This window comes from Hippocampus guttulatus, chromosome 8 (assembly GCF_054856545.1).
Source record: "Hippocampus guttulatus isolate MCC_2025c chromosome 8, RoL_Hgut_1.0, whole genome shotgun sequence".
In the NCBI taxonomy this organism is placed as follows: domain Eukaryota; kingdom Metazoa; phylum Chordata; class Actinopteri; order Syngnathiformes; family Syngnathidae; genus Hippocampus; species Hippocampus guttulatus.
The window spans coordinates 10630355-10645583 of NC_141268.1; the positions used below are offsets into that span (position 1 = coordinate 10630355).

At 41.3% G+C, this 15229-nt stretch overlaps 2 protein-coding genes across 4 annotated transcripts; one reads left to right on the forward strand and one right to left on the reverse strand.

Moving 5' to 3' along the window:
• The first annotated feature begins 647 nt into the window (after nucleotides 1-647).
• On the forward strand, nucleotides 648-11599 carry glyctk (glycerate kinase). Of its 3 annotated transcripts, none has more exons than XM_086117891.1 (6): nucleotides 648-825; nucleotides 2003-2054; nucleotides 2605-2974; nucleotides 3998-4149; nucleotides 5038-5213; nucleotides 10257-11599. In XM_086117891.1, exons 3-6 carry the CDS (start codon nucleotides 2625-2627, stop codon nucleotides 11127-11129), a joined length of 1551 nt encoding a protein of 516 aa, XP_085974017.1. In that variant the 5' UTR covers nucleotides 648-825; nucleotides 2003-2054; nucleotides 2605-2624; the 3' UTR covers nucleotides 11130-11599. The 3 variants fall into 3 exon arrangements, with proteins under 3 accessions (XP_085974017.1, XP_085974016.1, XP_085974018.1); XM_086117890.1 differs by having other exon boundaries at nucleotides 648-817; XM_086117892.1 differs by lacking the exons at nucleotides 648-825; nucleotides 2003-2054 and adding an exon at nucleotides 2088-2181.
• Nucleotides 11600-12457: 858 nt separating this feature from the next.
• On the reverse strand, nucleotides 12458-13244 carry tcta (T cell leukemia translocation altered). Its single transcript, XM_086117893.1, has 3 exons — nucleotides 12889-13244; nucleotides 12747-12798; nucleotides 12458-12661 (listed from the first exon to the last, which is right to left on the reverse strand). Exons 1-3 carry the CDS (start codon nucleotides 13097-13099, stop codon nucleotides 12619-12621), a joined length of 306 nt encoding a protein of 101 aa, XP_085974019.1. The 5' UTR covers nucleotides 13100-13244; the 3' UTR covers nucleotides 12458-12618.
• Nucleotides 13245-15229: the final 1985 nt, after the last annotated feature.

Consider the following 15229-nt stretch of genomic DNA (forward strand, 5'->3'; position numbering starts at 1 on the left):
ACCAAAAATAATGTAAAATTATGTGTTATTATTTATATGGCTTGATTTATATTCTTCTGAATATACTCAACATGGAGTGCTACAAAAAATAAATTACAAAGTACAAGCACAAAGACCCATCTCAAAACAAGGTCAACAAAAAGTTCCAATCTCTGATTGTGTATATTTATACGCTTTTAACTATTTACAGTAAAACAACATAAGTAAGCTTTGATTACCACAAACAAATTATGAATTAAAATTTGATATTGGATATTTTAACCTTGCACAGTCTACACGCTGCCTTTGAACTATCAATTAAGTTGAAATGAGTCCAAATTTCACTGCGTTTCCTATCCATTTTCTCGCCTTTCCACTTTCCACCGTGTTGTTTTTTCTCTGTTGCGCAATCGAGCTCTCTCTCGTCTCCCTGACTCTCCTGTTCGTGTGCTGCTCACAGTGTGCTGCTGTGTCTCTAACTCCTCCCCCTTCTCTTTCACTGCAGCGTGTGTGGGGGTGGGTGTAACCCTCCCCTCCCTCTTCTAGCACGGATCTTGACCAATCACGTGCGGCTTTAACCGAAGGAGGGGGGGGGGGGGAACAGAAGAAAAAAAAAAGTCGGCTCCTATTAGGAGCGGCTCCCTATCAGGAGCCGGCTCGCGTTGTTCACGTCAAAGAGCCGGCTCTAAGAGCCGGTTCGTTCGCGAACGACACATCACTACTGTACAGCGATAGCTTCGACGTGTTTGAGTAATAATTAGTGTCGCTGTACTTTTCAGTCAGGTTGGAGAGTAAACCAGCTACATGGATTTTGAGTCAACTCCGAAGAAACTCAGAGGTATGGAGGTATGGAATTTGGGCGATTCTTACCGGTTTTGCCGATGTCTCACTCCGGGTAATGGTCAGGGGCATCGTCATAAAAAAAGCATGTAAATTATTATTTAGTTTTATTAAAATATTTCTGTCATCTTCACTACTGATACAATCGGAAATTGGTGTTAAGTAAAATTCAGTCTGATGTGTGGGTTAAAAAAAGCGACATCAATTTATTTCAATCGCAGAAGTTGAGGAAGCAATCAGCTAGCTGCTGTTTTACAATTCTGGGTCACACCAAATGAAGTTGTCAGTTATTTAATTAAATAAATGCCACATTAGTTGCATACATTTGACAGTACCTAACTTTTAAAATAGTTATTCAACCGGGGAAGCAAATTATATTCATTGTAAATAATGATTGACATATTTAATAGAAAGTGTTAGGTTTTTTTAAATCTCGTTTTCTGTTTAAACTTGTTCACCATGGCTGTTTCATCGCAACTGTCTGTATATAAAATGACCAATCCTTTAGGAAACCTGACCTGAATAAATCTATGCTCCCCCCGCCATGTGAGATTGTATCTGCGGTAAACAAATTACTTAAAGCTGAACTCAAGCAGGTATTCATCGAAACATTTTGTCACTTGTTCACAATTTATTAGTTTGAAAAACTAATCAATTTGAAAATCTACCCCCCACCATTGTGCCTGTCTGTGGCACAGAGGGAAGAGCACTGTACTTTCTTCCTCAGTCTGTGACTCCACCTCATCATATTGCCTCGCATTTTGTGTTGTGGTTTTATTTTAACCTGAGGTGTTTCTGAAGAGTTGTTGTGTTAACAGAACTCTTTGCTCCTTATCTGTTCAAACATCACAGAGTTGAAATTGCCACCCTTAATGTTACAATTCATGCAAAAAAAAAAAAAAGACTAATGTTCTAAATAGCAGTTAATGTTTACACAAAACTGTGAGACTTCTGTTCGAAGGCAAAAATGTCAGGCACGGTCTACTAGAACATCTGAACTTTATTTGGGGTTAAGCAGAAACACGTGGTATGTGCTTACTCCCATTTAAGATGTTTTGAATGAAGTTTCACCTGATGCATTAAAACTATAACTCATGAATCAAATGTTACCGGTAAAACGGCTTGGTTGCTAAAAACCTATTCGTATTCTTTTCCATTTATGTTGGTTATGCGCACTCTGCAGTGGGACAAATGAAGAGATGTGTGCAGTGGAGGTAATGGTGTTGCCTCATGTGGTAAGTCCAAGTCAATCATTACACACACGATGCAGTTTTTTTTAGTCGGTAGTTTGACTTTTGAAACACTAGCTCGCTTACTAAGTTGAAACACACCGACGAAGCTTCCATTTCAACTTTGTTGCAGGTAGGTCTCAGCAGTGGGCCTCTACGTGTGAATCAGGAATCAGTTTTAACTTATGGCAACTTGTGAATGTAGCTAATGAAGCCGATTGACTCAGTGATCCATTGATTTTCGTTTACATGATGAAATCTCAGATTAGCATTGTGTCAAGATACAGTCCCCACCAAAAGTCTTGGAACGGCAAAGTAAATTCCTTTGTTTTTGTTGTATACTGTTGACATTTAGATTTTAGCTCAAAAGATGAATAGAAGGTTGGAAGAGGTTTTGAGGAATGGTGCAATTGTCATCCACCTCAAAAAAGTGTCATGGAAAGGCGACCACAGAAGGTGGAACCAGGTTGTTTTTGGTTAGAACTGGTGCAATGGAAAAGTGGCATTGGAGAACCACAGGAAAACTATGATGTATATATTTTTTTCCTGCTCTCAGGCAATCTCTTTCAGGCATCTATGGCTCGTGTTCTTTCCCTGATCCGGCCTCAACCATTCTTGGCTCTCTTGGGGAGGAGGAAAATGTCACTACACTGCCGGGCGCGTGAGTTGTTTGCGGCGGCAGTGGAAGCTGTGCAGCCGGATGTTGCCATTCGGCAGAGTTTGCAACGCCAAGACGACTCCGTGGTGGTTATTGGCAGCGGCACTCGCAAATTCACACTAAGAAACAATGTGCATGTGGTGGGGTTTGGAAAAGCGGTGCTTGGCATGGCCACCGAAGCAGAGAGGATTCTGGGAGATCACTTGGTGGGAGGAATCATCAGCGTGCCGCATGGCATTCAGCAGACATTACGGCAGCATGGCAAACAGTAAGCAAAAGCAACAAGATGGAAAAGTTATTTAAATTATTCTTACTAGAATTAGTATGAGGGCGGCCCGGTAGTCCAGTGGTTAGCACGTCGGCTTCACAGTGCAGAGGTACCGGGTTCGATTCCAGCTCCGGCCTCCCTGTGTGGAGTTTGCATGTTCTCCCCGGGCCTGCTCCGGTTTTCTCCGGGTGCTCCGGTTTCCTCCCACATTCCAAAAACATGCATGGCAGGTTGATTGGACGCTCTAAATTGTCCCTAGGTGTGAGTGTGGGCGTGGATGGTTGTTTGTCTCTGTGTGCCCTGCGATTGGCTGGCAACTGATTCAGGGTGTCCCCCGCCTACTGCCCGAAGACGGCTGGGATAGGCTCCAGCACCCCCCGCGACCCTAGTGAGGATCAAGCGGTTCAGAAAATGGATGAATTAATATGCTATGTAATATTTTGAATAAAGTTGAAAAAATACGATTAAAAAAGTTGTTGTTCCGTTCATGATAATAAAGTTGGAACACTATGACAAAAAAGTCTAAATTTGTTTGAATAATGTTAGATTACAGGTAAATTTGTGAGAATTAAATTACAAAAAATAAGTAATTTCAGAATAATGCCGGAATAGTTATTTTTTTTAACAATAATGTGGATGAAAAACTATAGTTATGATCTGTGAGAAGTCAATTTTGTGATGGTCATATTACAAGGATAAAACTGTCATAGGAGAAATATGATTCCCAACCCCCAAAAAAGCTGAAGAAAATTAAGTCAGAATTTTGTGAGAATGAAATTTTTTGTAATAATCTCAGAGAATATTTTTTACAAGAATATCATGAGAACATTATTGTAAAATGTACAAATGTAAGAAGAATAAGGTCAAAAGACAAATATGGAAAAAAAATACATTTGAGATGAAAATGAATTTAAATGTTCATAGCTTTTTATTATGACTTTACTACTTTATACTTAAAATTCTTGACTGACATTATTGACACCACTGTGGAGGCACTCCAACTAATGAAATTTGTCATTGTAGCCACCTGCTGTTAAAAGAAAAAAGCCATATCCAAGTCATGGAGGGCGCGCAACACAATCTGCCCGATGCCAACGCTCAGAAGGCAGCAGAATGCATTGCTCAGCTAGCACGTGCGCTGACGGAGAAAGACCTGCTTCTTGTGCTGATTTCAGGTACAATAACAAGCTCATATATACAGGCTTGGAGAGTAACGGAATACACGTCATGGCAATACAAAAAAATGTTCATTCCACTACAGTTCAAAAAGAAAAATACATAATCGGATTACAAATTCATTTATTAAAAAATGGGGTTTATTACACAGGTCTTTATATCCAGCAAATAGTCACGTCCGCTGTCTACAAATATACGTTGTAGCAATATTTTTGGTGTGTGCGTGTTTCACCCAGCCTTTATGGGGCACTTGAGTGCTAAATGCTGGCAACGGATGCTGTACAATACAATGTCAGCATAATTATTATTATAATTTTTTTTTTTGTAGCGCCCTCAACATAAATATAACGCACCAAACAGTCTGGAAGACAGTCAAATCAGCTATTACACTGTGACACACTGCTGGGAACAACTTCAAAATAAAAGTGTGCCTAGGCATTGATGTCCATATATTATTTGATAAGCTAAGGTTTATTTTGAAGTTGGCCTTCTCGCAGCATTGTTGAAGCGTTTCTGTCATGCATCTAAAACATCAGTTAGTGACAGCACTAGTTATTAATAATTCATGACATGCACTTATGTGAAGACACTAATCATTTAAAAGATTTCCCACTTTTCACAATTACAACATTTATAAATATCAATATGCGGCACTTACGGTAATTTCTATAAATCTCTGCCTGTCTTTCCAATTTCAAATGATCACGACACAAAATTCCTTGAAAATCACAATGCTCCATCACCGGTGGGCTATACTAGGCCCGTGGGCTACTCATGTGGACCTTTGCTGCTACCTTGTGCCCAAAGGCACCATATCGGTGACCCTTGCTGTATACCATCCTATGTACGAGTTCTTTGGTTGACAGGCACTGTTGTTGTAAAACTAGGTGGGGGCTCTGCATTGCTACCTGCACCAATCTCGCCAATAACGCTCAAAGAAAAACTGGATATCACCCGTAAACTGGCGGCCGCTGGCGCCACCATTCAGGAGCTGAACACGGTACGACGCGCCCTCTCCGTGTTAAAGGGCGGAGGACTGGCACAGTGCGCTCACCCGGCTCAGGTAATTTATGCATTTACTTTGACGTTTTGTTGAATTCCCATTTAAGAGATGATTTAAAATTAAATAATATCTTAAGTCTGTGCGCCATCGACGTGAAATGACAACAACGGGAACTCTAAAAAGGAGCGCCAATGATGGCAATCAACTGGGTTTTTTTTGTTTTTTTTTAATGGGAATGAGTGGGCAAAACTCTTCTGTTGCTGGGAAAGTAGGAAAAAAAGATGAACTATGGCTAGAATATGGCAGCGATGGGTCTATTTCGGATTAGATCACTGTGTTTCAATGGAATGCAGAAACCCATAAACATGGCAGAAATTCGACCATTACAAGCAGCTTCTGATGAAGTGTTTGTCATGTTAAATCTACGATAAAAAATGTTAGAGAGAAAAGATGAGATTATTTAGATTTAGAGGAATAAGCGATAACGTAATGCACTCACACATGCGCGCAAGTCATGCGCACACACTACTAAATACTACTGCTACTATTAAATAACGTGCAAAAAGTTTGTAATGTTAAATGTAAATTTGTTACATTGATGATGCATTATTTTACCAACAAAATGATTTTTCCCCTATAAAATAGAGAAGTAAAACACATTGATACAAAAAAATACTAAACAAAAGTACCACTGAAGCAAAGCATCAACAAAAGAAACACGAGAAAGTTACACAGTAGTCAGCAGTCACGAGAAATGCAATGCCCACTTACATATCCACATTTGAGAAAGACTAGGATTAAGTATCAGTTTATCAGGTCGGAGCCCTTTAATCTCACTTATATGATCAATATATAAAATACTTGTCAATTCCAAATTCTATTTCTATCTGATATGATAATTATTATCTACAGACTTGTGCACAATATATCAAATGCTTTCCAATTCACTACAATACTAAATATGTAGCTAAGTATACTGTAGTGTAGTATTAGACTAGATAGAATAAATACCATTTGATTTAATACTTAAACTACTGATACACTTGTATACACGTTTCCATTGATGTTGGTGGTATTTTATTTAAGGAAAAAACTGTTCAGATGCTTGTGACATTACTCAAGCAAAAATTATTAGCATCAAAATCACTGTTGCATAATATGAATCGTGTTTTTTTTTCTTTCTTCAGAATAGGTGATTTGGGTGAAACCAATCTATATTTTACTGCTTTAGTTAGTTAGTTAGTTAGTTCCGCCCGTTCCTATTTGGAACATTGGGCGACGAGCCTCCTCCAATTGTTCCGGTCACTGGCGACCCTTTTTGCTCCATGCCAGCTGACACCCATCTCACTGAGGTCTTCTTTGGCAGTCTGTCTCCACGTCTTCTTTGGCCTACCTCTCTTCCTCTTTCCACCCTCTGGCATCCAGTCCATGGCCACACTTGCCGGTCTCTCTCTTGGCAGCCGGAGTACGTGGCCGATCATTTTCCTTCTCCTTTCAGAGACAATGTCTGACAGTTCAGCCACTCCTGCCCTCTTCATCACCTCCTCGTTGGTGATGTGGTCTCTCCATGAGATCCTCAGGATGGATCTCAGGCAACGCCGATGAAAGACATCTAACTTGTTGGTAATGTTGGCTGTCTTCATCCATGTCTCACAGGCGTAAATCGCTGTTGGGATAACCACTGACATATAGAGGCGTAGCTTGGTGGTCGTAGTGATGGCTTTCGATGACCAGATGTTGCGGAGGCGTTGGAACACTCCCGCAGCTTTACCAAGTCTACTGTTGACGTCTTTCTCCACACCACCTGTATTTGAGATGTTACTCCCAATATATGTGAAGCTGTCAATGTACTCTATGTCATGTTGGTGTAGAGTGAGTGGTTGAAGGTGTTGGTGCTGTCCGACGGCCATGGCCTTGGTCTTTTCCTGGCTAATTCGTAAACCGACCTTAACTCCGTGCTCATGCAGATTGTTGGTCAACTCCTGGAGTGCGGGCTGGGTGTGACTTAACAGAGCCAAATCATCTGCAAATTCCAGGTCAGCTAGTCTGCTCCCTCCCCACTTGATACCAACTTTTTCCCCTGTGATGGACTTCCTCATCACAAAGTCAATTATGATGATGAAGAGTAGGGGTGACAGAATGCAACCCTGTCTTACACCAGTGACAATGTCAAAATCATCAGTTGTGCCACTGTTAGTTTTGACACAACAGGTTGAGTTGTGGTACAATGACCTGAAGATGTTGATGTACTTGAGGGGTACACCATACAGCTGGACGAATGGACGAAAATGATGAAAGGAAAGTGGCCAAGATAAAAAGAGAACAAAAGAGGAGGCTCCGGAGCTGGAGGATGGAAGACGAGGAGTACAGGCACTTGGACAGGGCAGTGAAGAAGAGTTGCAGGAAGGATAAAAGACAGTGGCTAGAAGAGAAAGCAAGAGAGGCACAGGAAGCAGCCGAGAACAACAACACGACGACCCTATACAAGATCGTGCGGGAGCTAACCAACTCCAGGAGCAGCTCTAGCGTGCCAATCAGGAGCAAGGATGGCAGGACACTTCTAAGCGACGAGGAGCAAGAAGCAAGATGGCTGGAACACTTCAGGGAGGTTCTCAACCAACCAATGCCTCCCGTGCTCTTCAATTTCGATCAAGAGACACCAGCTCCAGCTCTAAATATTACATCGAAAGAGATATCCGAGACTGAGGTTGCCAAAGCAATCAAGGGCCTTAAGAACAACAAGGCACCGGGACTCGATGAGGTAGCTGCCGAGATGTTGAAACACGGCCAAGACGCTGTTGTGGAGAGCCTTACCCACCTGTTCAACCTGATTTGGCATGCTGAAGAGGTTCCTGCCGACTGGAGACGTGGGGTCATTGTCACGCTTCCTAAGAAGGGAAACCTCGCAGACTGCAATAACTGGCGGGGCATTACACTGCTGTCAATCCCCAGCAAGGTATTCTGCAGTGTCCTGCTACATCGCCTTAAAGATGAAGTGGATAACATCTTGAGGGAAGAGCAAGCCGGTTTCAGGAAGGGATGGTCTTGCGCCGAACAGATCTTTACCCTTCGAAACATCATAGAGCAGTGCCAAGAACTTCAGACACCACTCATGATCAACTATATCGATTTCAAGAAAGCCTTCGACAGCATCCACCGGGAGTCACTGTGGCAGATCGTCCAGCTGTATTTTACTGCTAATTACTCCAAAATGGAAAAGGTAGATCCAAACTTCTTGTGTGATGAAAGAAGAAAGTCTAATCTTATTTTTGTGAATTTTCTTTTTATCCAAAAACAAGGAGAGTTGATTTTATTTCATTTTACTGTGATTTTTCTCTTCTCGTTATTTTTTTTTACATTTTTCCTTTTAGAAAAGAAATAAAGAACATTTCTTGTTGCTTAAAAAAAACAGAATTTCAGTACTTTTTGATTAAAAAAAATACATATATACAGTATATATATATATATATATATATATATATATTTTTTTTTTTACATAAGAATTTTATTTTTTCCATTGGATCATGTCAATGAAAAAGCTATCATCGTGGAGATAAATGCTTCCCCATTACAGTGAGTGTTTTTCCCTTTTGTACCACTGGTAGACATTTTTTTTTCTTTTTATACAAGAATGGCTGATGTTTCCCATTTCTGTTGGGGATGCCCCAATCTGATCACATGATCGGAAATCGGGGTTGATCACGTAATTTTCACCTAATCCAGTATTGGGTGAAAAATATCGATTTTTATTTCGAAACATTTAAAGATCTAAAACCTACAAAATTAAACATGTGCAAATATTTTGCCAAATAGACATAATGGCTTAGTTTTATATTACACAATGTTTTGTTTTTTATTATTATTATACTGTATGTAGTATTGATGTAGTTAGTGACACGCACACACACACAAACAACCTCCCCTGCGCTCAGCTCCACTCCAGGCAGAGAGGCAGGTTTGACTTTATTGTTTGGAGGGAGAGGCAAACTGAAAGATCAGTCTGCCTTCGTCAAGGAGTTGAGAGAGCGATAGACAGGTTCATGACGTATCCAAACTGACGATCCTCAAATAAAAGTTGGTGTCAATTATTTGGTTAAACACAAGCTTGTTTCCCAGTGGTTTAACTTGGTCATGATTCAATAGTGTGGTTTCCAGATGGGAGAAGTCATGCACATTTGTACGTAGCTATGCGAAGTCTTTTTTTTTTTTAGCGTGCAAAAGTCTCTTTACGATGTAAATGTATTGTTTAGCATTGAACAAATTAAATTCACTCGAACAGAGGATTCCCTCATTCTCTGTTAAAGCTTATATGGGCGATTCCAACAAATTGGTGCCATACGCGTCCCCCAGGTAATGACATGAAAATACATTTTTATGAAGCGTCCTCCAAACTGATATGTATTAGGTTTAAAGTTAACATTCATATTACCGTAAATGCTATGGTTGTGGTTCTTATTTGTTCATTTTAATGCGAAACACCCACAAAGAGTTTCAGTACAAAAACAATGAAAGTCGAAGATGGGCCAAGACGCAGTTTGATTTGTTAAATACAGTATGTGTACAGTACCATCAAATTTAGTGCTACAAAAAAGGAAAGGAAAACATAGAACTTTGAGTGTGTGGGGGGTTTGCATGTTCTCCCCGGGCCTGCGTGGGTATTCTACGGCTGCTCCGGTTTCCTCCCACGTTCCAAAAACATGCATGGCAGGCTGATTGCACACTCTAAATTGTCCCTAGGTGTGAGTGTGAGCACGCATGGTTGTTTGTCTCTGTGTGCCCTGCGATTGGCTGGCAACTGGTTCAGGGTGTCCCCCGCCTACTGCCCGAAGACGGCTGGGATAGGCTCCAGCACCCCCCGCAACCCTAGTGAGGATTAAGCGGTTCGGAAAATGGATGGATGGATATATATATGTGTGTGTGTGTGTGTGCGCGCGATATATATATATATATATATATATATATATATATGTATATATAAAGCTGATGTATGATTATTTTTTTTCTTCATGCATTGCCTGAGTATCGGCTTGGGACTCAGTATTGGCAATATTTGGTTTTCATTTTTGTATGAACGTGTCTTCAGTGTGCGCTCTTTCTCCACAGGTGTTGGCTTTGATACTGTCAGATGTGATCGGCGATCCACTTGACCTGATAGCAAGCGGCCCCACAGTGCGGTTTCCTGTATGTCGTGAGGAGGTGCTGGCAGTCCTTGAGCGCTACAATTTGCTTGACTCTGTCCCTCTCTCTGTGGAGGACGTGTTGGGTAGACTTAGTCCACGAAAAGAAGTTGAAGTAGATGAGGCAGGGCACGTTACCAATTACGTGATCGGCTCCAACAGCGTTGCCCTCCAGCGTGCGGGCCGCCAAGCACTTGAGCTGGGTTTCCACCCAATTGTACTATCACCAACAGTGTGCGGAGATGTGAGGTCAGTGTCTCATCTTTATGGCCTCTTGGCCCGTTTTGCCTGCTCCCGTGAGGAAAATCCATCCGAGCTCACCGCAGAGGCGCTGAAGCTGGGACCGGCAGTGGGAGTAGAGAGTGGGGACCTGCGTCGTGTCATGCAGAGTTTGGAGGAGGCCCGTTCGCGGGGAAAGGGCACGACGTGCGTGTTGGCGGGGGGTGAGCCCACCGTGCAACTGACGGGAAACGGCCGTGGGGGTCGCAACCAGGAGCTGGCTATGAGAGTGGGACTGGAGCTGAGAGGCTTGCACCCCTTGCCAGACAGTCCCGTCTTCCTGAGTGGCGGAACTGACGGTCAGGACGGCCCCACCGAGGCGGCGGGAGCCATCACGGATGCAGGCTTGTATGAAGATGCCCAAAAACAACAGCTCGACATTGTCAGCTTCCTTAAAAACAACGATTCCTTTACTTTTTTTACACATCTCTCTGGTGGACGCAACTTAGTTGTCCCAGGTTTAACCTGCACCAATGTCATGGATGTGCACATTCTGCTAATTCCACACAGTGCCAAATAGGACTGAGAGTGTAATTTGAGCTGAATCCACAACAGCGAACCCTTACTATTTGTGGACCAAGTCCCCCACAGTTCTGTGTCCAAACCTTTTTGTTTGAGATCCACATACATATAAATGGAAGGATGAAAGGGCCACTTTAAAATTCTTCAACTTTTTGAAATGCGCTGAAGTCAGTCAAGAAAGCAATTATATATTGTTTGTATTGTCTAGTTAATATCAGTATCTTTCTGTTTAAGGTCTGAAGGGAAATAGTTGAGAAATTTTCCATGTTTTAAAGGTGGCCCTTTATCTCACTGAATAATCAGCTCTGCATTTAACAGCAACTGAATCACATCTCCACATTCACAGCCAAAAACAACAACAAACTGTAGTAAGATGGCCATTTTTCAGTTCCTGGGGGATCATGAATGTGATGTCTTCAGAAATCAGCCATAGAGCACAATGTGAAATAAACAATTTTGCCTCTAAAATTGAATTATCTTTCTTCACTACAGTGTTTTAAAGATAAATTGTATTCTTTTAATCATAAATGGTTCATTTGAATCTTCGTGTATTGAGAAATGTTGCAAAGTATTTAAAGAAATTTAGTATTAATGGCACTTATTTTTCTGACGCCCTCCCTGCTCACTCTGCCCGCCTTCACCTTTTTTAATTAAACTTGCGGCCCATGTCAAATATTTTTATTATATTATTTTGTCATGTCGTGGGCCGCTGAAAAGTGGATGGTGGGCCGCAAATGGCCCGGCCACCATCCAATTTTGACACTGGTTGGTTTGTTAGGGAATGTCCGACAGACACCTATGTAATTTTATAATCGGGGCTCTCATAACAAATACAAAGGGAACACCAAATCAGTTTTATATTTAAAACAGATCTGCATAACAACAACAACAACCAACCAACAAAGAACTTGACCTAATTTTAAATATTTTGTTTTATTTGCTACCACCTTGTTGAACCGTGTGGAAGAGATTGAAACATAATTATAACCAAATATTGAAAAATTCCATTTTTGACCTAATGTTTTATTTTTTTTGGATTAAGTTGAAAATTGAAATATGGGCTAATCTTCTATCTTGGGTTAATATTTTGATATGTGATGCCAGAGGAGTAGTGCCTCATGTCATCAACTTGCCAAGATTATTTTCCCATGCCATCTAATGTGAGTAAATCATGGCATTGAAGTTCCATTAGCACTTTAGGGATCCCTCGGGAAAAAATGGGGTTTGGGGGTCCATTCATCCCTGCGAACACCTTTGTCATTGGCTCACATATCTGCAAAATCTACAGCAGATTTTTCCCAATATACAGTGAGCCACTACAGTGAGTCCAGGCATCTTGTTTAATAATCAGACACAATATTTAGAATCAATTGTGTATTTACAATCGTGTTCTAGGAGCATGTACAGTTTATAAAAACTGACGACAAACCCATAATAGTCAGAATTTGAAGGTGCATTCACTGTCTCTGGGAGTTTCAGATGTCTGGCTAATCCCGATGAGATTTGAATGGTTCCCCCGATGTGCTCCCCCTACAACAATGACAAAATGACATTACGCTCTACAAAAACACCAAAACAACACAGAGTAACACGCAAATAGTGTGCGGATACCTACCAGCTCCCCAGGCCAGCTGTTTTGTCAGGTGTGCCCCCGTTTTGGCCGCTACCTGGACGCAACAACAAGATAGCAAGTCAGCTCAACCCTATTACCGCTACCCGAGCAACCAGGTAGAAATTCTAGAAAAACAAATGCTCACCCTGGCGATAATACATGTCGTTCACCGTGTTGCCGTAAACCTTCCAAGCAAAGTGAATAGCCAGGAGACTGAAAATCAACCAGGTGAGGAGGATTTTAAATATGGAGACTCTCAAGTCGTTGGCGAGCCAGTCCTCCACGAATTCGGAAAGAAACGACAAGCAGCCGTCGGCGATACGGGACAGAAATTCAAAGTCCCAAGGCTCCTCCATAATGCCCGGTTACTTCCCAGCGTTTGTCGTGTACATAGACAAGTACATTTGTCGAACATCGCTCGATCGGTAGAACAACAAGCGCCTCTAGCTCGCCGGAGCGAAGCAGGCTACGCTGGCTACGGAAGTGTGTTGAGGGATACTAAGTGACGTTACGTAGCTCCCCCCGCCCTTTTCTTATTTTGTTTTTCTTTTTTAAAATTGATAATACAGTATAACACATAGTTGACCCACGCTATTCGCGCCAAAATTCACGTATAATTGACACTCATTATAGATGCATGTGGGTTGACAAAAATAAAAGGAAAGAAAAAACAATAATAATAATACAATCCGCGGATAGGTGTGCCAAACCCCAAGTATGCTGTGGTCCACCATCAAGCGTAATCCTTTTTTTGTGCACAGTATGTAGTTATCTCAAATGCAGCACTAATGGGGAAAACATAAAATCAAATTAAAAAATCAGTCACTTTCATGTTCAGATTAAAAGATAAAATAAGATAAGAAAACCTTTATTCGTCTGCAAATGGAGAAATTCCCAATTCACAGCAGCAAAGTTATGAAAGGAAGTAGAACAACAAAATATAGGCGCTGCTGGAAAGGCAGCCACTCTCGCGGCGCCATTTTGAAGTCAAAATAACAAAAATAACACAACACAACACATAGGACACAGACAGTCGTGCAATCTTCACCACTTTTCTGCATACACTTTGTTGTCTGAAGCAGTTTTAGATGAAAGAGGAGAGGATCAAAGTGTCCTTTCACCAGTGGATCAGAGACGTCATGCTGAAAATGTGCACACGTCTGCTACAAGCTAAGTTTTGAATGCAAACACGAAGCTGTAGCGTCCATTGACGAAAAGAGATGAGTTCACTTCTCCTGCCCCACGTAATCCGCTTCAAACTCCAAGCCGCGACTCCCAGTTCCAAATCCGCATCGGCGCTCCGCGCTAACGCTCCTTTCTTCTCATCGTCGGCTCCTCAAGACTTACATCCATCCAGCCGCAGACCGTTCAACAGCACCGATCTCTCCGCTGAACAAAGCGGGGCTCTCAAGACTTACATCCATCCAGCCGCAGACCGTTCAACAGCACCGATCTCTCCGCTGATCAAAGCGGGGCTGTGAAAAATGCTGCCCATTACAGGCGCAAGACACAAGCGCCCTGGGACTGTCCAGCAACGACAGTCAAAACAGTGCTGGTACACCCATGATGCAGAGAAGGCGCAACCACCAAGCACAGAGTCTCCTCCTTGATGAATGTCGTGGCCAAAAAATGCTGAAAAAAGTCCACATCAGGTCCACACGACGTAACAACAAACACAAAGTGACAAAACAAACACAAAAACAACAAAAAAAGGAACATTTAATATGAAGACATCAATAACGTTAGTCATCTATATGTTGTGTAGTCTGTAGTGTCTTCTAAATGTTTTTGTAATGAAAACTAAAATGTACGCTAATGCGCGTTACTCTAATTAAAATTCATAAATTGTACATTCCAGGAATGTTCCCCACATGACGGTGATTTATGCACTTTGTGGAAAGATTCTTGAACATGTTCAGTGCATTGTTTTTGTTCAGAATGACAATACCGTTTTTCCAAGATCTTTTTTCCAAGAGAGAGTATTAACATTTACAGTTTGCTCATTCTATTTGAATAATTCTAATATTCTCCTCAGGATGGATTTTTTTAATTGAATGAAATTGTTTAAATTGGTAGGGAATGCTTTTCTGTGAGAAAATCACGACAACTAAGGTCAGAATCAGAATCAGAATCGCCTTTATTGTCATTGTATAGCATACAACGAAATTTGGGTGCCACTCCTTCGTGTATTTCGGAAATAAAACGGAATAAAATAAAATAAATACAAAACTCAACAACACACATGAAATGAAATGGCTCAGATATTGCTCATTATTGCACAAGTGAGGTAGTGAGTTTAGGTTTAAAATGCAGTAGCTTTGATTATTTTCGGTGGTTATTTATTGCAGTAATGGCTCTAGGAAAAAAGGTATTGGCCGTATTGTTCTTTCACTTAAAGTATGTTTTTATCAATCATATTTTCGAGATAAAATGTTGTGCTTGCTGGGTTAGGCCTCTTTGGAATAGTTAATTCGATAGGTGACATG